Genomic DNA, 26,124 nt, shown 5'->3' with positions numbered 1-26,124 from the left:
TGTCTGGCGTTTAATGAACACCGGTGTATTCGTTGTAGACTTTCTTCCCAGTTTTCTTTTGTTATAGCCAATCCCATTTCATTTTCCCATGCTTGACGATATATTTCCGTTATTGGATTCTCCTTATCCAAAATGATGTTATATATATAGGCTATTAATTTTTCTGTATTTGGATATAAATTAAACAGTTCGTCTAACAATCCTGCTTCTTTATTTTTATAATCTTGTGTATTGGATTTAATATAATCTCTAATTTGTAAATACCTAAACAAATGTTGTGGAGACAATCCATAAATATCTTGTAACTCCTGGAATAAAATAAATTTTCCTTTTCTATAAAGGTGTTCTATCCTTGTAATTCCTAAATCATCCCATTGTTTAAACCCCCCATCTAATATAGCAGGTTTAAACGATGGGTTATTCATAATTGGTAATCTAAATGAGAGATTATCCAAATGTAGAGTCTTAACTATTTGTTTCCAAATACGTCTATTATTATATATTATTAGGTTGTCTTTATAATTTTTTTTTTGTACTTCCGTTGGTGCAAAAATTATCGAACCTACATTGAAAGGTAGACAGTCTTCCTTTTCTATATTTAACCATGTCGGTTCATGATCCATATTTACCCACCAGAAATTCATATTCTTAATCTGAACAGCCCAAAAATAATATAAAAAGTTTGGAAGTGCTAATCCTCCATTTATCTTAGCTTTGCATAGATGTTTTTTATTTATTCTGTGATTTTTATAATCCCAAATAAAACTATTAACAATATTATCAAATTTTTTTTTTTAAGTTTTCGGAAGAAAAAAAGGAATAGCCTGAAACAAATATAACAACTGTGGTAGAAATACCATCTTTATGGCACTTATTCTACCAATCATGGATATAGGAAGTGTTTTCCAATATAAAATATTTTTTCTAAGTTTATCTAATAGTTGAGGATAGTTGGATTTTATTAATGAGTTATGAGTTTTAGTTACGTTAATCCCTAAATATTTAAGTTTGTCTGTAACTACTTTTAATGGGTATTGTTGTAATGTATTTAGATTTATTCTTGTTATTGGCATAATCTCGCTTTTATCCCAATTAATCCTATACCCAGAAAATGCACCAAACTTAGTTATAATGTTTAGCAGGTTGGGAATACTAATTTCCGGTTTTGTAATATAAATCAAAACATCATCTGCATATAAAGAAATTTTATTAATTGTTGTATCAGTATTATAGCCATATATTTCAGGTTCAGATCTAATTTTTTCCGCCAATGGTTCTATCACCAATGCGAACAATAAGGGTGATAACGGACATCCCTGTCTGCATCCCCTAGAGAGTTTGAATTTGGCTGATAAAATTTGGTTAGTCAAAATTCTTGCAATAGGATTCGAATATAAAATTCTTACCCATTTACAAAATCTATCCCCCAATTGAAACTTTTCCATTATATTAAATAAATACATCCATTCCACCTGATCAAACGCTTTTTCTGCATCTAATGATATAACCGCTAGTTCCGTATCTCGTATTCTTTTTGAATATATAATATTAAACAAGCGTCTGAGATTATGGGATGAATAACGTTTTGGGATAAAACCTGTTTGATCATAATGTATTAATTTAGAGATCACTAAACTTAATCTCCTAGATAAGACCTTAGTTAATATTTTTTGGTCTGTATTTAAAAGGGCAATCGCTCTATATGATCCAGGATCTTCCAAATCCTTATCTACTTTAGGGATGAGTGTAATTGTGGATTCATTTAGAGATTCTGGTAATTTTCCTTGGTCATATGCATATCTATACATTATTTGTAATCTTGGAGAAATCAGATCTTGAAATTTTTTATAAAATTCTGCACTCAGGCCATCCGGGCCCGCTGCTTTTCCGTTCTTTAGCGAACTAATTGATTCTATAATGTCTTTTACTGTTATTTCAGCATTTAACAGTTCTCTACCTTCCTGATCTAAGCTATTGATTTGACATTCTTGTAAAAATATTTCCATACTATCTGTTTGTCCTGTTAGTTTTGACAAATAAAGATTTTTATAATATTGTAAAAATCTATCATTAATATCTTTTGGAGTAGTCAATATATTTCCATACTCAGATCTAATTCCGTGTATCATCTTCTCATCTTCTAATTTTCTAAGCTGTCGTGCTAGTAATTTTTGTGGTTTATCTCCAAATTCAAAATACACTTGTTTAGTTTGTTGAAAAAGTTTAATAACTTGATTAGAATATATTTTATTTAATCTATATTTTACTGATGCAATTTTATTACTTAACTCTTTGGAAGGCTGTTTTATATTTTCATTATCTAGACGTTTTATCTCATTTTCTAAATTTTGTTCTATTTTTCGATTTTATTTATTGAGATGTGCTTGTGCGGATATTATTGCGCCACGCATGAATGCCTTAAATGTGTCCCAAAATAGTGATGGGGAAGTTTCAGGATTATCATTAGTTTCAAAAAATAATTTAATCTGATCCATCACATATTTACAACAGTCATTGTCCTTTAATATCTGAGGGTTAAATCTCCAGGTAGTAGTTTTATTAGATATATCTTTTAATTTTATCTTAAATGTTAATGGCGCATGATCCGAGATGATAATATTATGATATTTTGCGTCATACGTAAAAGGAAGTAATTTAGAATCTATTAAAAAATAATCTATCCTCGAATAGGTTCCATGTACGGGCGAGAAAAAAGAATATTCTCGTCCGGATGGATTATCTAACCTCCAGATGTCTTTAATATTAGATGTATTGATAAAAGCATTTATGAATTTACTTGATTTCGAGGCAGCTTTCCTTTTTGCAGATGATCTATCTAGGTAGTTATCTAAAGTACAATTTAAATCACCTCCAATTATTAAGTTGTGTTGAGTGGATAAAGGAATATTATTAAATATTTTCTTAAAAAATAGTGGATTATCAAAATTAGGGGCATATATGTTCATTAAAATTACCTTTTTTGAATATAATTCCCCTGTAATTATTACATATCTGCCTTCTTTATCCTCTATAATAGAACTTTGTATGAAAGGTATACCTTTGCGAATAATTATTGCAACTCCTCTAGATTTATGTATAAATGTAGAATGATACACCTTAGAAATCCATTTAGCTGTTAATCTATGTTGAGCATCTTTTTTAAGATGAGTCTCTTGAAGGAAAATGACATCTGTCTTCAATCTGTTCAACTGAGCTAACACCTTTCCCCTTTTAATTGGTTCATTAATTCCTTTTACATTCCAACTACAGAAGGTTACTCCATCACCCCCAGTCTTCACCTTTATATCATGCATTTTACTATTAGGGCGGCTTTTTTTGGAGTAGCTTTCTTGACTCCCCCAGCTCCCCGTTGCACCCGGACATCAATCCAATGAGAATTTCTATCCACCTTAATCCGCATCTATGTCTTCTTAAACTAAATACACAATATCCTTCACATCTACATTCAAATAATATATAATATAAGATCAATAAAAAACAAAAACAATAAGAAATATCAATAATAAAAAAAAAGTAAAGGGTGTTAATAGGGTGCTCAGAAAAAAAAGAAACTACACTTATATAGTGTGTAGTATGTGAAGGTGAAAGCCACACTAACGTGGCCATTAATCTAAAGACTTCCGTTTTTTTAATTAAAAAAAAAGATGTTAATTATACCAGCTCCTATCTCAAATGCTATATATATTGGGGTGGGGTACTAACTTTATATACTTAGTACTTAGTAATTATTTCTATTATTCATATTACTATTTGCTAATTACTAATATCAATTGTATTTAATACTATAATATGTAATACTATTATCATGGAATAATTAAATATTTTCTAATAATTAATACAGAACTACAACTAAATGTCCATTATTCCACTTCCTTCTAAGTGAGTATTTCATAACCACAGCTCGATGATAAAAGTTCAGTTCTCTCCTTCTCCCTCGGGTCCTTCCTCCGCGTCTTCTCTCTCATCTTCTGGCTTCTGCTGTATGCCTCGGGCGAATTCCAATGCTTCAGTATGCTTAACGAAACGATATTCCTTGTCATCATAAGTTACTCTCAGTATTGCTGGGTACATCAAGCCATATCTCAGATCCTTAGTATTCTGTAAATTCCTCAGGATACCTTTTGTTTCTCTAAATAGTGATCTTTTCTTGGCCACTTCTGCTGGGTAGTCTCTAAAAATACTGATGTTGTCTCCCTCGTATTTCAGGTTTCTCTTTTTTATTATTATCTTCATCATTTCTTCGAAGACATGATCAAAGGCCACTTTTACAATCATTTGTCTGGGCGATGAACCTATCCCAGGAGCCCGTCTTAGAGCCCTATGTGCACGGCTCAACAGGGGTTCATGATCCAAATTCAGAATATCCTTTAAAAGTTTTGCAACAAATTTTCGAGGATCTTGATTCCCCTCACGACCTTCGCTCAGACCAACTATACGCAAATTTTTACGGCGTTGGCGTCCCTCCAGATCAATACATTTCTCGTTTGTTTTGCGTAATAAATCTTAGAGGCGTTTGTTCTCGGCACGGAGTTTTTCGGTCTCCTTAGTATTCAGTTCAGCAATCTTAGTTAGCTCTTTAATTGCTTCGCCTTGTTGGTCTAGCGAAATTATAGTAGGATCTATCTTGCCATCCAGCTTTCTTTCCATCCCAGCAGCTATATCCTTTACCTCCTCAATTTGAGTTTGTAACTCGGCATTAGCCTTTTCCTTCCACTCATCCATCATACTTCTTACCGTCATTATAACTTGTTTTATTAAGTCTTCTTTATTTTTCTCGTGAGACACCAGCATATCCGCTTTTAAACTTTTTATCTCCTCCATATACTCCTTCCTCTGCTTCTTTATCTCACCTAGAATGGTAGTCTTGAGTTCCTCCATTTCAGCTTTCCTCTGTGAGACATCTTCTTGAGAAGCAGCAGCAGCACCCGAGCTCAGGCCTGTTTCCCTTCTCGTAGATTTTTTTCCAGTGGTGGGGGGAGGGGAGCGCTGGGTCATAATTTCTTCTTAAAATCGCGCGCCTGATGACGTCACGCACCTTTTAAACGCTGCCGGAGCCGTTTGCAATCGATCTCCTGTGGTAAGTGCGTTTGTTTGACCCTTTTACCCCCGTTTTAAATTCAGTTTTTTGCGGAGCTGTAATGGCGCGATTCCACTCACATCGTGGCGCCAACCGGAAGTTGCTCTGTCTACAATTGCTCTGTCTACAAGAGTCAATCACAATTACGTGAGCCGAAACGACAAGTAAACTACAGCAACTAAACCTGTTTTAACTACTGCTGTTGAAAATCCACACCTGTTATGACTATTCCTTTCTCAATCATTCTTGTCATAACTACCTCTGCTGTAAATATGCCTGTTGATCTTTCCCATCACAGTTTATCCTGATGTACTTACTGATGTTTCTACTCCTCAAGTTTCAATTTCAAATTCTCTCTCATTGGGACACGTAATACTGACACTCTTGCTTGAACCACACCGTGTATCTCCTCCCTGTATGTTGTAAAGGAACAAGAACATAAGCATTTAATTTCATACTACACTAAGTGGGACCCATTGGGTCCCAGCATCACACGGGAGGGCTGGTCACCAACGCATTATTCCACCTCTCCACCAATTCCAATACTGCTCGCCGTTGTGGGGGGCTGTCTGTTGCGCTAGTATGGGTGTTGCGTGCTGAAGGTACTGGTTTCCAGAGGGCTAGTATAGACATTGTGCGCCGTATGGATGCTTGGGCAGGCATCCAACTGTAGCAACGATTTTAAAAGCCAAGCCAAGGCAAACAAATGGGATGCAGACACCCGACAACCAAAATTCATTTTGTGAACACAAACTTGATAAAAAAGGAGAGGCAAACAATTGGGCTGCAGACACCCGACAACCAAAATTCATCTTGCAAACACAAACCTGTCAAAAAGGCGAGGCAAACAATTGGGCTGCAGCCACCCGACAACCAAAATTCATTTTGTGAACACAAACATGTCAAAAAGGCGAGGCAAACAATTGGGCTGCAGACAACCGACAACCAAAATTCATCTTGTGAACACAAACCTGTCAAAAAGGCGAGGCAAACAATTGAGCTGCAGACACCCGACAACCAAAATTCATTTTGTGAACACAAACTTGTTAAAAAGGCGGGCAAACAATTGGGCTGCAGACACCCGACAACCAAAATTCATTTTGTGAACCCAAACTTGTTAAAAAGGGCTGCAGCCACTTTACAGCCGCATCGAGGTGACTCACCGTGGAGTAATAATAATAATAATACATTTTATTTATGGGCGCCTTTCAAGAGTCTCAAGGACACCTAAAGTAGACGTGCGTTCAGTGTTATTCGCAGGTCAGAGAGCCGTGACCTTCTTGCTTCCTGGTCTGGCAGAGACTGAATGAGGCACGACACTTCCTGGTTTTATAATCCGTCCCCCTGCCACCAGCTGGGGCAGCAGAGAGAATGGGGAATTTTGTAAAAACATTAATATATCTCTAATTTTTCATCGACGGAAAAAATCCTCCACACTCATATGGGGAAGGGGGGCTCTGAGCGAGGTGGCCAAAAATGACGGCCGTAGGTGCCGGCGTTCTCTCGGAAATCGCAGCAAAGTCGGCCAAAAGCGGTCAAGATCAGAGATTTAGTAATATAGATTGTTCTATGCTGACTATCTGTGTTTTAATACAGCTACAACAGGGTCTACTACTGCAACTACTCCTCCTGATACAACGTTAACATCAGTTCCATCATCATCGACGAGCACAACAGAAACATCCACCCAGAGCTCCACCCCACCACAAACAAGTGAAACAACAACTGATGTCACTTCCACAACATCAGAAAGTAGTGAGTACAGAAAGATTTGTCCGTTTGCAATGTGCAGAGTCTTTCTCATTTTTTTCTGAGCACAGAATCAGTTGACGGAATCATTGAAAGATGAATAATTATGAAAATAACAAATTCTGGCAAATAATCTACAGTCATTACAAACACTTAAAAATAAGCCGCAAATATCAAGTTACAATCCATGCTGCGAATCTGTGTTTTAATACAGCTACAACAGGATCTACTACTGCAACTACTCCTCCTGATACAACGTTAACATCAGTTACATCTTTATCGACGAGCACAACAGAAACATCCACCCAGAGTTCCACCCCACCACAAACAAGTGAAACAACAACTGATGTCAGTTCCACAACATCAGAACTGAGTATGTAAAAATGTGTCCATTACCAATTTGCATGGCCTCTATCAGTGTTCGCGAAACAAGTTCATCTGATCATTTGTACCAATGATCCAATCCGTCCTGTTTCAAGCACTCCTGCATAAAAACACTGAAAACATTACTACTGAATGGTGTGTTGATAATAGATTTTGTGTGATACATCTCTCTCGATGCAGACGTAAATCAATTGATTTCATGTTATATTCCATGCTGTTATTCTTTGCCACAGGTTGTGGAAGCAAAGTCGATAAATTTGAGGCAGAGATAGATAGATTCTTGATTAGTATGGGTGTCACAGATTGAGGAGATGGCAGGAGAATTCAAGAGAATGAGTTTAGGAGGGTGAGATAGATCAGCCATGATTGAATGGGTGTTAGACTTAGTGGGCTGAATGACCTAATTCTACTACTATCTCTGATGATCTTTTGAACTGAAGCATCCTACCACAAGTTGAGATCAGTCCTGAACTACGATTTACCGCATTGGTGACCCTCGGACTATCTTTGATTGGATTTTACTGGCTGTACCTTTCACTAAACGGTATTCCCTAATCATGCATCTGTGCAGTGTGAATGGCTTCGGTTGTAATCATATGTTATCTTTCTGCTGTCTCATTTGCAATTACATTCCATGCTGCAATTCTGTGTTTTAATGCAGCTACAACAGCTACAACTACTTCTCCTGCTACAACTACTCCTATTACATCTCCAGTTCCATCAACAACTACAACACCATTCAAATCGGAGACAACGAGCACAGCAGAAACAACAACCACCCAGAGCTCCACCCCACCACAAACTAGTGAAACAACTACTGAAGTCAGTTCCACAACATCAGAAAGTAGTGAGTACAAAAAGATTTGTCCGTTTGCAATGTGCAGTCTTTCTCATTGTTTTCTGACCACAGTACCACAGAATCAGTTGATGGAATCTTACCATCCATTTGAAAGATGAATAATTATGAAAATAACAAATTCTGGCAAATAATCTAGATGTGTTACAAACACTTAAATATAAGCTGTAAATTTCATGTTACATTTCATGCTGCGATTCTCTGTATTAATGCAGCTACAACAGCTACAACTACATCTCCTGCTACAACTTTAACATCAGTTCCATCAACAACACCATTCACTTCAAAGACAACGAGCACAATAGAAACAACAACCACCCAGAGCTCCACCCCACCACAAACTAGTGAAACAACTACTGATGTCAGTTCCACAACGTCAGAAACTAGTGAGTACATAAAGCTTTGCCCATTAACAATGTATATGATGACCTCTCAGTCATAACAGCACAATGTGACACAGATTGACCTGCTGGAATTTCATGTCCCAGTTGGAGTGCAAATAGATTTGATTCTAATAAGGGTAGATAATTGGAATCAACAAATAAAGCAGGAATTATTGCAAACATTCAGCTCGCCAGTCAGCACATGTGGAAGGAGAAACAGTTATGCTTCAGAGCTCTGTCCGTGAGATGGAAGAATGATATTGTTTCTGCTGCTACAATTGCTCCGTCTACAAGAGTCAATCACAATTACGCGAGCCGAAACGACAAGTAAACTACAGCAACTAAACCTGTTTTAACTATTGCTGTTGAAAATCCACACCTGTTATGACTATTCCTTTCTCAATCATTCTTGTCATAACTACCTCTGCTGTAAATATGCCTGTTGATCTTTCCCATCACAGTTTATCCTGATGTACTTACTGATGTTTCTACTCCTCCAGTTTCAATTTCAAATTCTCTCTCATTGAGACACGTAATACTGACACTCTTGCTTGAACCACACCATGTATCTCATCCCTGTATGTTGTAAAGGAACAAGAACATAAGCATTTAATTTCATACTAGACTAAGTGGGACCCATTGGGTCCCAGCATCACATGGGAGGGCTGGTCACCAACGCTTTATTCCACCTCTCCACCAATTCCAATACTGCTCGCCGTTGTGGGGGGCTGTCTGTTGCGCTAGTATGGGTGTTGCGTGCTGAAGGTACTGGTTTCCAGAGGGCTAGTATAGACATTGTGCGCCGTTTGGATGCTTGGGCAGGCATCCAACTGTTGCAACGATTTTAAAAGCCAAGCCAAGGCAAACAATTGGGATGCAGACACCCGACAACCAAAATTCATTTTGTGAACACAAACCTGTCAAAAAGGCGAGGCAAACAATTGGGCTGCAGACACCCGACAACCAAAATTCATTTTGTGAACACAAACTTGATAAAAAAGAAGAGGCAAACAATTGGGCTGCAGACACCCGACAACCAAAATTCATCTTGTGAACACAAACCTGTCAAAAAGGCGAGGCAAACAATTGGGCTGCAGACACCCAACAACCAAAATTCATTTTGTGAACACAAACTTGTTAAAAAAGGCGGGCATACAATTGGGCTGCAGACACCCGACAACCAAAATTCATTTTGTGAACAAAAACTTGTTAAAAAAAGGCGGGCAAACAATTGGGCTGCAGACACCCGACAACCAAAATTCATTTTGTGAACACAAACTTGTTAAAAAAAGGCGAGGCAAACAATTGGGCTGCAGACACCCGACAACCATAATTTATTTTGTGAACACAAACTTGTTAAAAAAAGGCGAGGCAAACAATTGGGCTGCAGACACCCGACAACCAAAATTCATTTTGTGAACTCAAACTTGTTAAAAAGGGCTGCAGCCACTTTACAGCCGCATCGAGGTGACTCACCGTGGAGTAATAATAATAATAATACATTTTATTTATGGGCGCCTTTCAAGAGTCTCAAGGACATCTAAAGTAGACCTGCGTTCAGTGTTATTCGCAGCTCAGAGAGCCGTGACCTTCTTGCTTCCTGGTCTGGTAGAGAATGAATGAGGCACGACACTTCCTGGTTTTATAATCCATCCCCCTGCCACCAGCTGGGGCAGCAGAGAGAATGGGGAATTTTGTAAAAACATTAATATATCTCTAATTTTTCATCTACGGAAAAAATCCTCCACACTCATATGGCGAAGGGGGGCTCTGAGCGAGGTGGCCAAAAATGATGGCCATAGGTGCCTACGTTCTCTCGGAAATCGCCGCAAAGTCAGCCAAAAGCGGTCAAGATCAGAGATTTAGTAATATAGATTGTTCTATGCTGACTATCTGTGTTTTAATACAGCTACAACAGGATCTACTACTGCAACTACTCCTCCTGATACAACGTTAACATCAGTTCCATCAGCATCGACGAGCACAACAGAAACATCCACCCAGAGATCCACCCCACCGCAAACAAGTGAAACAACAACTGATGTCACTTCCACAACATCAGAAAGTAGTGAGTACAGAAAGATTTGTCCGTTTGCAATGTGCAGAGTCTTTCTCATTTTTTTCTGAGCACAGAATCAGTTGACGGAATCATTGAAAGATGAATAATTATCAAAATAACAAATTCTGGTAAATAATCTACAGTCATAACAAACACTTAAAAATTAGCCGCAAATATCAAGTTACAATCCATGCTGCGAATCTGTGTTTTAATACAGCTACAACAGGATCTACTACTGCAACTACTCCTCCTGATACAACGGTAACATCAGTTACATCTTTATCGACAAGCACAACAGAAACATCCACCCAGAGTTCCACCCCACCACAAACAAGTGAAACAACAACTGATGTCAGTTCCACAACATCAGAACTGAGTATGTAAAAATGTGTCCATTACCAATTTGCATGGTCTCTATCAGTGTTCGCGAAACAAGTTCATCTGATCATTTGTACCAATGATCCAATCCGTCCTGTTTCAAGCACTCCTGCATAAAAACACTGAAAACATTACTACTGAATGGTGTGTTGATAATAGATTTTGTGTGATACATCTCTCTCGATTCAGACGTAAATCAATTGATTTCATGTTATATTCCATGCTGTTATTCTTTGCCACAGGTTGTGGAAGCAAAGTCGACAAATTTGAGGCAGAGATAGATAGATTCTTGATTAGTATGGGTATCACAGATTGAGGAGATGGCAGGAGAATGCAAGAGAATGAGTTTAGGAGGGTGAGATAGATCAGCCATGATTGAATGGGTGTTAGACTTAGTGGGCCGAATGACCTAATTCTACTACTATCTCTGATGATCTTTTGAACTGAAGCATCCTACCACAAGTCGAGATCAGTCCTGAACTACGATTTACCGCATTGGTGACCCTCGGACTATCTTTGTTTGGATTTTACTGGCTGTACCTTTCACTAAACGGTATTCCCTAATCATGCATCTGTGCAGTGTGAATGGCTTGGTTGTAATCATATGTTATCTTTCTGCTGTCTCATTTGCAATTACATTCCATGCTGCAATTCTGTGTTTTAATGCAGCTACAACAGCTACAACTACATCTCCTGCTACAACTACAACTCCTGCTACATCTCCAGTTCTATCAACAACTACAACACCATTCACATCAGAGACAACGAGCACAGCAGAAACAACAACCACCCAGAGCTCCACCCCACCACAAACTAGTGAAACAACTACTGAAGTCAGTTCCACAACATCAGAAAGTAGTGAGTACAGAAAGATTCGTTCGTTTGCAATGTGCAGTCTTTCTCATTGTTTTCTGACCACGGTACCACAGAATCAGTTGATGGAATCTTACGATCCATTTGAAAGATGAATAATTATGAAAATAACAAATTCTGGCAAATAATCTAGATGTGTTACAAATACTTAAATATAAGGTGTAAATTTCATGTTACATTTCATGCTGCGATTCTCTGTATTAATGCAGCTACAACAGCTACAACTACATCTCCTGCTACAACTTTAACATCAGTTCCATCAACAACACCATTCACTTCAGAGACAACGAGCACAATAGAAACAACAACCACCCAGAGCTCCACCCCACCACAAACTAGTGAAACAACTACTGAAGTCAGTTCCACAACATCAGAAAGTAGTGAGTACAGAAAGATTCGTTCGTTTGCAATGTGCAGTCTTTCTCATTGTTTTCTGACCACGGTACCACAGAATCAGTTGATGGAATCTTACGATCCATTTGAAAGATGAATAATTATGAAAATAACAAATTCTGGCAAATAATCTAGATGTGTTACAAATACTTAAATATAAGGTGTAAATTTCATGTTACATTTCATGCTGCGATTCTCTGTATTAATGCAGCTACAACAGCTACAACTACATCTCCTGCTACAACTTTAACATCAGTTCCATCAACAACACCATTCACTTCAGAGACAACGAGCACAATAGAAACAACAACCACCCAGAGCTCCACCCCACCACAAACTAGTGAACCAACTACTGATGTCAGTTCCACAACGTCAGAAACTAGTGAGTACATAAAACTCTGCCCATTAACAATGTATATGATGACCTCTCAGTCATAACAGCACAATGTAACACAGATTGACTTGCTGGAATTTCATGTCCCAGTTGGAGTGCAAATAGATTTGATTCTAATAAGGGTAGATATTTGGAATCAGTAAATAAAGCAGGAATTATTGGAAACATTCAGCTCGCCAGTCAGCACATGTGGAAGGAGAAACAGTTATGCTTCAGAGCTCTGTCCGTGAGATGGAAGAATGATATTGTTTCTGCTGCTACAATTGCTCCGTCTACAAGAGTCAATCACAATTACGTGAGCCGAAACGACAAGTAAACTACAGCAACTAAACCTGTTTTAACTACTGCTGTTGAAAATCCACACCTGTTATGACTATTCCTTTCTCAATCATTCTTGTCATAACTACCTCTGCTGTAAATATGCCTGTTGATCTTTCCCATCACAGTTTATCCTGATGTACTTACTGATGTTTCTACTCCTCCAGTTTCAATTTCAAATTCTCTCTCATTGGGACACGTAATACTGACACTCTTGCTTGAACCACACCGTGTATCTCATCCCTGTATGTTGTAAAGGAACAAGAACATAAGCATTTAATTTCATACTAGACTAAGTGGGACCCATTGGGTCCCAGCATCACACGGGAGGGCTGGTCACCAACGCATATTCCACCTCTCCACCAATTCCAATACTGCTCGCCATTGTGGGGGGCTGTCTGTTGCGCTAGTATGGGTGTTGCGTGCTGAATGTACTGGTTTCCAGAGGGCTAGTAGACATTGTGCGCCGTATGGATGCTTGGGCAGGCATCCAACTGTAGCAACGATTTTAAAAGCCAACCCAAGGCAAACAAATGGGATGCAGACACCCGACAACCAAAATTCATTTTGTGAACACAAACTTGATAAAAAAGGAGAGGCAAACAATTGGGCTGCAGACACCCGACAACCAAAATTCATCTTGCAAACACAAACCTGTCAAAAAGGCGAGGCAAACAATTGGGCTGCAGCCACCCGACAACCAAAATTCATTTTGTGAACACAAACATGTCAAAAAGGCGAGGCAAACAATTGGGCTGCAGACAACCGACAACCAAAATTCATCTTGTGAACACAAACCTGTCAAAGAGGCGAGGCAAACAATTGAGCTGCAGACACCCGACAACCAAAATTCATTTTGTGAACACAAACTTGTTAAAAAGGCGGGCAAACAATTGGGCTGCAGACACCCGACAACCAAAATTCATTTTGTGAACACAAACTTGTTAAAAAGGGCTGCAGCCACTTTACAGCCGCATCGAGGTGACTCACCGTGGAGTAATAATAATAATAATACATTTTATTTATGGGCGCCTTTCAAGAGTCTCAAGGACACCTAAAGTAGACGTGCATTCAGTGTTATTCGCAGGTCAGAGAGCCGTGCCCTTCTTGCTTCCTGGTCTGGCAGAGACTGAATGAGGCACGACACTTCCTGGTTTTATAATCCGTCCCCCTGCCACCAGCTGGGGCAGCAGAGAGAATGGGGAATTTTGTAAAAACAATAATATATCTCTAATTTTTCATCGACGGAAAAAATCCTCCACACTCATATGGGGAAGGGGGGCTCTGAGCGAGGTGGCCAAAAATGACGGCCGTAGGTGCCGGCGTTCTCTCGGAAATCGCAGCAAAGTCGGCCAAAAGCGGTCAAGATCAGAGATTTAGTAATATAGATTGTTCTATGCTGACTATCTGTGTTTCAATACAGCTACAACAGGGTCTACTACTGCAACTACTCCTCCTGATACAACGTTAACATCAGTTCCATCATCATCGACGAGCACAACAGAAACATCCACCCAGAGCTCCACCCCACCACAAACAAGTGAAACAACAACTGATGTCACTTCCACAACATCAGAAAGTAGTGAGTACAGAAAGATTTGTCCGTTTGCAATGTGCAGAGTCTTTCTCATTTTTTTCTGAGCACAGAATCAGTTGACGGAATCATTGAAAGATGAATAATTATGAAAATAACAAATTCTGGCAAATAATCTACAGTCATTACAAACACTTAAAAATAAGCCGCAAATATCAAGTTACAATCCATGCTGCGAATCTGTGTTTTAATACAGCTACAACAGGATCTACTACTGCAACTACTCCTCCTGATACAACGTTAACATCAGTTACATCTTTATCGACGAGCACAACAGAAACATCCACCCAGAGTTCCACCCCACCACAAACAAGTGAAACAACAACTGATGTCAGTTCCACAACATCAGAACTGAGTATGTAAAAATGTGTCCATTACCAATTTGCATGGCCTCTATCAGTGTTCGCGAAACAAGTTCATCTGATCATTTGTACCAATGATCCAATCCGTCCTGTTTCAAGCACTCCTGCATAAAAACACTGAAAACATTACTACTGAATGGTGTGTTGATAATAGATTTTGTGTGATACATCTCTCTCGATGCAGACGTAAATCAATTGATTTCATGTTATATTCCATGCTGTTATTCTTTGCCACAGGTTGTGGAAGCAAAGTCGATAAATTTGAGGCAGAGATAGATAGATTCTTGATTAGTATGGGTGTCACAGATTGAGGAGATGGCAGGAGAATTTCAAGAGAATGAGTTTAGGAGGGTGAGATAGATCAGCCATGATTGAATGGGTGTTAGACTTAGTGGGCCGAATGACCTAATTCCACTACTATCTCTGATGATCTTTTGAACTGAAGCATCCTACCACAAGTCGAGATCAGTCCTGAACTACGATTTACCGCATTGGTGACCCTCGGACTATCTTTGATTGGATTTTACTGGCTGTACCTTTCACTAAACGGTATTCCCTAATCATGCATCTGTGCAGTGTGAATGGCTTGGTTGTAATCATATGTTATCTTTCTGCTGTCTCATTTGCAATTACATTCCATGCTGCAATTCTGTGTTTTAATGCAGCTACAACAGCTACAACTACTTCTCCTGCTACAACTACTCCTATTACATCTCCAGTTCCATCAACAACTACAACACCATTCAAATCGGAGACAACGAGCACAGCAGAAACAATAACCACCCAGAGCTCCACCCCACCACAAACTAGTGAAACAACTACTGAAGTCAGTTCCACAACATCAGAAAGTAGTGAGTACAGAAAGATTTGTCCGTTTGCAATGTGCAGTCTTTCTCATTGTTTTCTGACCACAGTACCACAGAATCAGTTGATGGAATCTTACCATCCATTTGAAAGATGAATAATTATGAAAATACCAAATTCTGGCAAATAATCTAGATGTGTTACAAACACTTAAATATAAGCTGTAAATTTCATGTTACATTTCATGCTGCGATTCTCTGTATTAATGCAGCTACAACAGCTACAACTACATCTCCTGCTACAACTTTAACATCAGTTCCATCAACAACACCATTCACTTCAAAGACAACGAGCACAATAGAAACAACAACCACCCAGAGCTCCACCCCACCACAAACTAGTGAAACAACTACTGATGTCAGTTCCACAACGTCAGAAACTAGTGAGTACATAAAGCTTTGCCCATTAACAATGTATATGATGACCTCTCAGTCATAACAGCACAATGTGACACAGATTGATCTGCTGGAATTTCATGTCCCAGTTGGAGTGCATATAGATTTGTTTCCAATAAGGGTAGATATTTGGAATCAGGAAATAAAGCAGGAATTATTGGAAACATTCAGCTCGCCAGTCAGCACATGTGGAAGGAGAAACAGTTATGCTTCAGAGCTCTGTCCGTGAGATGGAAGAATGATATTGTTTCTGCTGCTACAATTGCTCCGTCTACAAGAGTCAATCACAATTACGTGAGCCGAAACGACAAGTAAATTACAGCAACTAAACCTGTTTTAACTACTGCTGTTGAAAATCCACACCTGTTATGACTATTCCTTTCTCAATCATTCTTGTCATAACTACCTCTGCTGTAAATATGCCTGTTGATCTTTCCCATCACAGTTTATCCTGATGTAATTACTGATGTTTCTACTCCTCCAGTTTCAATTTCAAATTCTCTCTCATTGGGACACATAATACTGACACTCTTGCTTGAACCACACCGTGTATCTCATCCCTGTATGTTGTAAAGGAACAAGAACATAAGCATTTAATTTCATACTAGACTAAGTGGGACCCATTGGGTCCCAGCATCACACGGGAGGGCTGGTCACCAACGCATTATTCCACCTCTCCACCAATTCCAATACTGCTCGCCGTATTGGGGGGCTGTCTGTTGCGCTAGTATGGGTGTTGCGTGCTGAAGGTACTGGTTTCCAGAGGGCTAGTATAGACATTGTGCGCCATATGGATGCTTGGGCAGGCATCCAACTGTTGCAACGATTTAAAAAGCCAAGCCAAGGCAAACAATTGGGCTGCAGACACCCGACAACCAAAATTCATCTTGCGAACACAAACCTGTCAAAAAGGCGAAGCAAACAATTGGGCTGCAGACACCCGACAACAAAAATTCATTTTGTGAACACAAGCATGTCAAAAAGGCGAGGCAAACAATTGGGCTGCAGACACACGACAACCAAAATTCATCTTGTGAACACAAACCTGTCAAAAAGGTGAGGCAAACAATTGGGCTGCAGACACCCGACAACCAAAATTCATTTTGTGAACACAAACTTGTTGAAAAAAGGCGAGGCAAACAATTGGGCTGCAGACACCCGACAACCATAATTCATTTTGTGAACACAAACTTGTTAAAAAGGGCTGCAGCCACTTTACAGCCACATCGAGGTGAATCACCGTGGAGTAATAATAATAATAATACATTTTATTTATGGGCGCTTTTCAAGAGTCTCAAGGACACCTAAAGTAGACGTGCGTTCAGTGTTATTCGCAGCTCAGAGAGCCGTGACCTTCTTGCTTCTGGGTCTGGCAGAGACTGAATGAGGCACGACACTTCCTGGTTTTATAGTCCGTCCCCCGGCCACCAGCTGGGGCAGCAGAGAGAATGGGGAATTTTGTAAAAACATTAATATATCTCTAATTTTTCATCTACGGAAAAAATCCTCCACACTCATATGGCGAAGGGGGGCTCTGAGCGAGGTGGCAAAAAATGACGGCCGTAGGTGCCGGCGTTCTCTCGGAAATCGCAGCAAAGTCGGCCAAAAGCGGTCAAGATCAGAGATTTAGTAATATAGATTGTTCTATGCTGACTATCTGTGTTTTAATACAGCTACAACAGGATCTACTATTTCAACTACTCCTCCTGATACAACGTTAACATCAGTTCCATCATCATCGACGAGCACAACAGAAACATCCACCCAGAGCTCCACCCCACCACAAACAAGTGAAACAACAACTGATGTCACTTCCACAACATCAGAAAGTAGTGAGTACAGAAAGCTTTGTCCATTTGCAATGTGCAGAGTCTTTCTCATTTTTTTCTGAGCACAGAATCAGTTGACGGAATCATTGAAAGATGAATAATTATGAAAATAACAAATTCTGGCAAATTAACTACAGTCATTACAAACACTTAAAAATAAGCCGCAAATATCAAGTTACAATCCATGCTGGGAATCTGTGTTTTAATACAGCTACAACAGGATCTACTACTGCAACTACTCCTCCTGATACAATGTTAACATCAGTTACATCTTTATCGATGAGCACAACAGAAACATCCACCCAGAGTTCCACCCCACCACAAACAAGTGAAACAACAACTGATGTCAGTTCCACAACATCAGAACTGAGTATGTAAAAATGTGTCCATTACCAATTTGCATAGTCTCTATCAGTGTTCGCGAAACAAGTTCATCTGATCATTTGTACCAATGATCCAATCCGTCCTGTTTCAAGCACTCCTGCATAAAAACACTGAAAACATTACTACTGAATGGTGTGTTGATAATAGATTTTGTGTGAAACATCTCTCTCGATTCAGACGTAAATCAATTGATTTCATGTTATATTCCATGCTGTTATTCTTTGCCACAGGTTGTGGAAGCAAAGTCGATAAATTTGAGGCAGAGATAGATAGATTCTTGATAGTATGGGTGTCAGAGATTGAGGAGATGGCAGGATAATGTAAGAGAATAAGTTTAGGAGGGTGAGATAGATCAGCCATGATTGAATGGGTGTTAGACTTAGTGGGCCGAATGACCTAATTCTACTACAACTACTGAAGTCAGTTCCACAACATCAGAAATTAGTGAGTACAGAAAGATTTGTCCGTTTGCAATGTGCAGTCTTTCTCATTTTTTCTGACCACAGTACCACAGTACCACAGAATCAGTTGATGGAATCTTACGATCCATTTGAAAGATGAATAATTATGAAAATAACAAATTCTGGCAAATAATCTAGATGTGTTGCAAACACTTAAATATAAGCCGTAAATTTCATGTTACATTTCATGCTGCGATTCTCTGTATTAATGCAGCTACAACAGCTACAACTACAACTCCTGCTACAACTTTAACATCAGTTCCATCAACAACACCATTCACTTCAGAGTCAACGAGCACAATAGAAACAACAACCACCCAGAGCTCCACCCCACCACAAACTAGTGAAACAACTACTGATGTCAGTTCCACAACATCAGAAACTAGTGAGTACATAAAGCTTTGCCCATTAACAATGTATATGATGACCTCTCAGTCATAACAGTACAATGTGACACAGATTGTCCTGCTGGAATTTCATGTCTCAGTTGGAGTGCAAATAGATTTGATTCCAATAAGGGTAGATATTTGGAATCAGGAAATAAAGCAGGAATTATTGGAAACATTCAGCTCGCCAGTCAGCACATGTGGAAGGAGAAACAGTTATGCTTCAGAGCTCTGTCCGTGAGATGGAAGAATGATATTGTTTCTGCTGCTACAATTGCTCCGTCTACAAGAGTCAATCACAATTACGTGAGCCGAAACGACAAGTAAATTACAGCAACTAAACCTGTTTTAACTACTGCTGTTGAAAATCCACACCTGTTATGACTATTCCTTTCACAATCATTCTTGTCATAACTACCTCTGCTGTAAATATGCCTGTTGATCTTTCCCATCACAGTTTATCCTGATGTAATTACTGATGTTTCTACTCCTCCAGTTTCAATTTCAAATTCTCTCTCATTGGGACACATAATACTGACACTCTTGCTTGAACCACACCGTGTATCTCATCCCTGTGTGTTGTAAAGGAACAAGAACATAAGCATTTAATTTCATACTAGACTAAGTGGGACCCATTGGGTCCCAGCATCACACAGGAGGGCTGGTCACCAACGCATTATTCCACCTCTCCACCAATTCCAATACTGCTCGCCGTTGTGGGGGGCTGTCTGTTGCGCTAGTATGGGTGTTGCGTGCTGAAGGTACTGGTTTCCAGAGGGCTAGTATAGACATTGTGCACCATATGGATGCTTGGGCAGGCATCCAACTGTTGCAACGATTATAAAACCGAAGCCAAGGCAAACAATTGGGATGCAGACACCCGACAACCAAAATTCATTTTGTGAACACAAACATGATAAAAAAGGAGAGGCAAACAATTGGGCTGCAGACACCCGACAACCAACATTCATCTTGTGAACACAAACCTGTCAAAAAGGCGAAGCAAACAATTGGGCAGCAGACACCCGACAACCAAATTTCATTTTGTGAACACAAACATGTCAAAAAGGCGAGGCAAACAATTGGGCTGCAGACACCCGACAACCAAAATTCATCTTGTGAACACAAACCTGTCAAAAAGGCGAGGCAAACAATTGGGCTGCAGACACCCGACAACCAAAATTCATTTTGTGAACACAAACTTGTTAAAAAGGCGGGCAAACAATTGGGCTGCAGACACCCGACAACCAAAATTCATTTTGCGAACACAAACTTGTTAAAAAAGGCGAGGCAAACAATTGGGCTGCAGACACCCGACAACCAAAATTCATTTTGTGAACACAAACTTGTTAAAAGGGTTGCAGCCACTTTACAGCCGTATCGAGGTGACTCACCGTGCAGTAATAATAATAATAATACATTTTATTTATGGGCACCTTTCAAGAGTCTCAAGAACACCTAAAGTAGACGTGCGTTCAGTGTTATTCGCAGCTCAGAGAGCCGTGACCTTCTTGCTTCCTGGTCTGGCAGAGACTGAATGAGGCACGACACTTCCTGGTTTTATAGTCCGTCCCCCTGCCACCAGCTGGGGCAGCAGAGAGAATGGGGAATTTTGTAAAAACATTAATATATAGAAACATAGAAACATAGAAAGTAGGTGCGAGAGTAGACCACCAGGTCCGTCGAGCCCGCACCGCCATTCGCTCATGGCTGAACACTAAACAGACACACTTACCCACAAACGGTAGACACAAGACACAGAACACAAGACACTACCCTCCCCTTTATACCGCTATCACCCCTCTCCACCCCAAGAACCTCGTGATCTCCTGGGGGAGGCAAAAAACCGGATAAAAACCCAGGTCCAATTCGGGAAAAAAATCCGGGAAATTCCTCTCCGACCCCAATCCAGGCGATCGACACTTGTCCAGGAGATCACTCAGGTCTTACTATACTAACCATACCTAGGTCCATATCCCTGCCCTCTCCCCGTAGCCCCTTATCCCCTTGGCAGCTAAAAAACCATCTATTTTAGTCTTAAATATATTTAAAGTTTCTGCTTCCACTGCTCCCTGGGGCAGTGAATTCCATAAATTAACCACCCTCTGGGTGAAGAAGTTCTTCCTCATCTCAGTTTTAAAAGAGCCCCCCCTTATTCTGCAACTATGTCCCCTAGTTCTAGTTTCCCCGATCATTGGGAACATCCTCGGTGCATCCACCCGATCAAGGCCCCTCACGATCTTATATGTTTCAATGAGATCGCCTCTCATTCTTCTAAACTCCAAAGAGTAGAGTTCCAGCCTACTTAACCTTTCCTCATATGTCAATCCCCTCATTGCAGGAATTAATCTTGTAAACCTTCGCTGCACTGCCTCCAGGGCTAGTACATCCTTTCTTAAGTATGGACCCCAGAACTGTACACAGTATTCCAAATGTGGTCTCACTAATACTGTGTACAGCTGCAGCAAGACCTCCGTGTTTTTATACTCAATCCCCCTAGCAATAAAGGCCAAAACTCCATTGGCCTTCCTGATTGCTTGCTGCACCTGCATACTAACTTTTAGTGATTCATGTACTAATACCCCTAGATCCCTTTGCGTTGCATTACAACGCAGCTCCTCCTCATTTAGAAAATAACTTGCCCTATCATTTTTTTTCCCAAAGTGAATGACTTCACATTTATTAGTATTAAATTTCATCTGCCAAGTTGTTGCCCACTCACCTAGCTTATCTATATCCTTTTGCAGACTCTTCCTATCCTCCTCATCCCCTACTTTTCCTCCCATTTTTGTATCGTCCGCAAATTTTGATATATTACACTTGGTTCCCTCCTCCAAATCATTTATATAAATTGTGAACAACTGAGGTCCCAGCACCGACCCTTGTGGAACCCCGCTAGTTACCGGTTGCCATCCCGAGTATGAACCATTTATCCCCACTCTCTGCTTCCTATTTGTTAGCCAATCCTCTACCCATGCTAATATATTACCCCCGATCCCATAATTTTTTATTTTTAGCAATAGTCTCTTATGTGGCACCTTGTCAAAAGCCTTTTGGAAGTCCAAGTATACCACATCCACCGGTTCCCCTTTATCCACCCAGGTTGTTACTTCCTCAAAGAATTCGAGCAGATTCGTTAAACAGGACTTCCCCTCCACAAAACCATGCTGGTTCTGTCCGATGAAGTCATGTTTATCCAAGTGCCCCGTTAGTGTTTCTTTAATAATTGTCTCTAACATTTTACCCACCACCGATGTTAGACTAACCGGTCTATAGTTACCCGCCTTCTGTTTACTTCCTTTTTTAAATATAGGTGTTACATTGGCCATTTTCCAATCCACTGGGACCGTTCCTGCCTCCAGGGAGTTTTGGAAAATTATCACCAATGCATCCACAATCCCCACCGCTATCTCCCTCAAGACCCTTGGATGTAATCCATCAGGCCCAGGGGATTTATCCTCCTTCAGTCTCATTAATTTCCCTAATACCACCTCCTTGGTGATCTTAATAGTATTTAGCTCCTCCATTCCTACCGCCCCCTGTTTATCCAGCGTTGGAATATTTTTTGTGTCTTCTATGGTGAAGACTGATACAAAATACTCGTTTAATGCCTTTGCCATTTCCATGTTCCCCACCAACAACTCTCCAGTCTCACCCTCCAATGGACCAATGTTCACCTTAGCCACCCTTTTTCTTTTTATATAGCTATAAAAACTCTTACTATTAATTTTTATGTTGTTCGCTAAATTCCTTTCATAGTCTATTTTCCCCGTCTTAATTAATCTCTTAGTTATTTTTTGCTGACCTTTAAATGCTTCCCAATCCTCTACCCTCCCACTATCTCTGGCTACCTTATATGCCCTTGCCTTCAGCCGAATACTATCCTTTATAGTTTTACTGAGCCATGGCTGACTGTTCTTACCCTTACCCCTTTTTTTCTTCATAGGAATAAATTTTTCTTGAAGGTTATACAGTAGACCCTTAAACGTACACCACTGCTCATGTACCGTCTTATTCTTGAGTCTGCTATCCCAGTCAACTTTGATCAGCTCAGTCCTCATACCTTTATAATCCCCCTTATTTAGACTAAGCACCCTAGCCTGAGTTTCAACCTGCTCCCCTTCTATTTGAATATGGAATTCGACCATATTGTGGTCACTTGTTCCCAACGAGTCCCTAACTATGACATTTTTAATTAATCCTGCTTCATTACACAGGACCAGATCCAAGATTGCCTCCCCCCTTGTTGGTTCTGTGACATACTGTTCTAGGAACCCGTCTCTAATACATTCTATAAACTCTTCCTCTAGTCTACCCTGCCCAGTTTGGTTTGCCCAATTAATATGAAAATTGAAGTCCCCCATGATTACAGCAGTTCCCTTTTTACATGCGTCAACTATTTGCAGATTTATGTTCTGACTAACAGCGTCACAGCTGTTTGGAGGTCTATAAATTACACCCACTAGTGTTTTTTTCCCCTTGTTATTCTCTATCTGTACCCAAGCTATCCTGATCCTTCAACGCAATATCCTTCCTCTCTATTGCCGTTATTCCCTCCCTTATTAAAAGGGCCACCCCTCCTCCCTTTCTTTCCTGTCTATCTTTCCTAATTGTCGAGTACCCCTCTATATTTAACTCCCAGTCCTGATCCCCTTGCAGCCATGTCTCCGTAATGGCCACGATATCATAACTATATATACTTAATTGCACCGTTAATTCATTTATCTTATTACGAATACTCCGTGCATTTAGATAAAGCATTTTCAGATGATTTTTACTACCCTTCCTTTCTGTTTTTGCCCCTTTTACATCTAGAGCTTTATCTTCACACATTCTGTCTCCTGTCACATTTTGACTTTCCGCTTCCCCACTGATACCCTGCTCTATTTCCTCTACCCCTGCCGTTATTACCCCCCTTGATACCTCCCCCCCGCTACTTAGTTTAAAGACCTCTCTACTGCCCTAGTTATATGATTTGCCAGGACCCCAGTCCCAGCACCGTTCAGGTGAAGTCCGTCCTTACAGAACAGATCCCCCCTGTCCCAGTACTGGTGCCAGTGGCCCAAGAAACCAAACCCATTATTCCCACACCAGTCTTTGAGCCACGCATTCAGCTTTTTAATTTTACGTACCCTCGCCGATTTGGCCCGTGGCTCAGGTAGCAATCCGGAGATCAGTACCCTCGAGGTTCTGCTTTTTAATTTATTCCCTAATTGCTCAAACTCCTTCAGCAGATCCTCCTTCCTTGTCCTTCCTATGTCATTGGTCCCCACATGGACCACGACCACTGGATCCTCCCCCTCCCTCTGCAAATTTCTCTCCAGCATCGCAGAGATGTCCTTAACCCTAGCACCGGGTAGGCAACACAGCCTTCGGGACATGTTCTGCTGGCCGCAGAGAACCCTATCTACCCCCCGAATAATACTATCCCCTATCACTACGGCCTTTCTTCTAACTCCCCCCTCTTGAATGGCCTCCTGATCCACGGTGCTGCAGCCAGGTTGCTCATCCCTCCCACAGCCCCTGATCCCGTCCTTACATTGAGTAAGAGCCTCGGTCATGCTCGTCAGGGACAAGGGCTGTGGCTCCTGCCGCATCTCCTCCTGGTTCCCCCTACCTGCCTCGCTTATGGCCACACCTTCCTTTCCTTGCTCACTGCCTACTGAATTAGTTAAACTGGTCGGTGTGACCATCCCCTGGCACAAAACATCCAGGTAATACTCCCCCTCCCTGATGTACCGCAGCGTATGAAGTTGGGTCTCCAGCTCATCAATGCGGAGCTGGAGTTCCTCTAGCCTCAAACACTTACTGCAGCTGTAGGGATCTTCTACATCAATGGTGTCGACAAATTCCCACATCTCGCAGTATTGGCACATCTCCTGACCGCCCATCTTATATAAGTAATTAACTGGTCCTATTTAAGAATCCCCTACTGTATTGATACACCCCTTATTTATATAATCCTACCTCCTATAAATGGGAAAGTACTCACCCCAGCCGTAAATTACCTACTGGTTTGGCTGTCTAGTGGTAATTCCGTCCGCTCTTCCTGTCTGGTCCACTGCTCCCTTGCAGTGCGTGGCAAACCTCTTTACCTCTGTTAGTCTCTGTTAGTCTCTCGAGCCGCGGCTCCGTCCGTCCTCCCTCGGCGACAGCACCTGTGGCACCGCGGTCGTGACGTCCCTTCCGTTCCTGCAGAGCCTTATTTTTCATCGACGGAAAAAATCCTCCACACTCATATGGCGAAGGGGGGCTCTGAGCGAGGTGGCGACATAGGTGCCGACGTTCTCTCGGAAATCACAGCAAAGGCGGCCAAAAGCGGTCAAGATCAGAGATTTAGTAATATAGATTGTTCTATGCTGACTATCTGTGTTTTAATACAGCTACAACAGGATCTACTACTGCAACTACTCCTCCTGATACAACGTTAACATCAGTTCCATCATCATCGACGAGCACAACAGAAACATCCACCCAGAGCTCCACCCCACCACAAACAAGTGAAACAACAACTGATGTCACTTCCACAACATCAGAAAGTAGTGAGTACAGAAAGATTTGTCCATTTGCAATGTGCAGAGTCTTTCTCATTTTTTTCTGAGCACAGAATCAGTTGACGGAATAATTGAAAGATGAATAATTATGTAAATAACAAATTCTGGCAAAATAATCTACAGTCATTACAAACACTTAAAAATAAGCCGCAAATATCAAGTTACAATCCATGCTGCAAATCTATGTTTTAATACAGCTACAACAGGATCTACTACTGCAACTACTCCTCCTGATACAATGTTAACATCAGTTACATCTTTATCGACGAGCACAACAGAAACATCCACCCAGAGTTCCACCCCACCACAAACAAGTGAAACAACAACTGATGTCAGTTCCACAACATCAGAACTGAGTATGTAAAAATGTGTCCATTTCCAATTTGCATGGTCTCTATCAGTGTTCGCGA

At 40.5% G+C, this 26,124-nt stretch overlaps 1 protein-coding gene across 1 annotated transcript in view; it reads left to right on the top strand.

The window, feature by feature from the left end:
* LOC116979505 (serine-rich adhesin for platelets-like) overlaps window positions 1-26,124 on the top strand; it is a 1,930,096-nt gene that overhangs the window by 60,571 nt on the left and 1,843,401 nt on the right. Inside the window, exons 23-35 of the mRNA XM_033031015.1 lie at window positions 6,695-6,853; window positions 7,062-7,220; window positions 8,303-8,473; window positions 10,380-10,538; window positions 11,990-12,160; window positions 12,385-12,555; window positions 14,309-14,467; window positions 14,676-14,834; window positions 15,917-16,087; window positions 17,774-17,932; window positions 18,989-19,159; window positions 25,544-25,702; window positions 25,912-26,070. Of these exons, the coding sequence (XP_032886906.1) occupies window positions 6,695-6,853; window positions 7,062-7,220; window positions 8,303-8,473; window positions 10,380-10,538; window positions 11,990-12,160; window positions 12,385-12,555; window positions 14,309-14,467; window positions 14,676-14,834; window positions 15,917-16,087; window positions 17,774-17,932; window positions 18,989-19,159; window positions 25,544-25,702; window positions 25,912-26,070 (2,127 nt within the window). The remainder of the gene's footprint in view (window positions 1-6,694; window positions 6,854-7,061; window positions 7,221-8,302; window positions 8,474-10,379; window positions 10,539-11,989; window positions 12,161-12,384; window positions 12,556-14,308; window positions 14,468-14,675; window positions 14,835-15,916; window positions 16,088-17,773; window positions 17,933-18,988; window positions 19,160-25,543; window positions 25,703-25,911; window positions 26,071-26,124) is intronic.

This window comes from Amblyraja radiata, chromosome 13 (assembly GCF_010909765.2).
Source record: "Amblyraja radiata isolate CabotCenter1 chromosome 13, sAmbRad1.1.pri, whole genome shotgun sequence".
In the NCBI taxonomy this organism is placed as follows: Eukaryota; Metazoa; Chordata; class Chondrichthyes; order Rajiformes; family Rajidae; genus Amblyraja; species Amblyraja radiata.
This window is presented reverse-complemented; position numbering and strand designations above follow the sequence as displayed.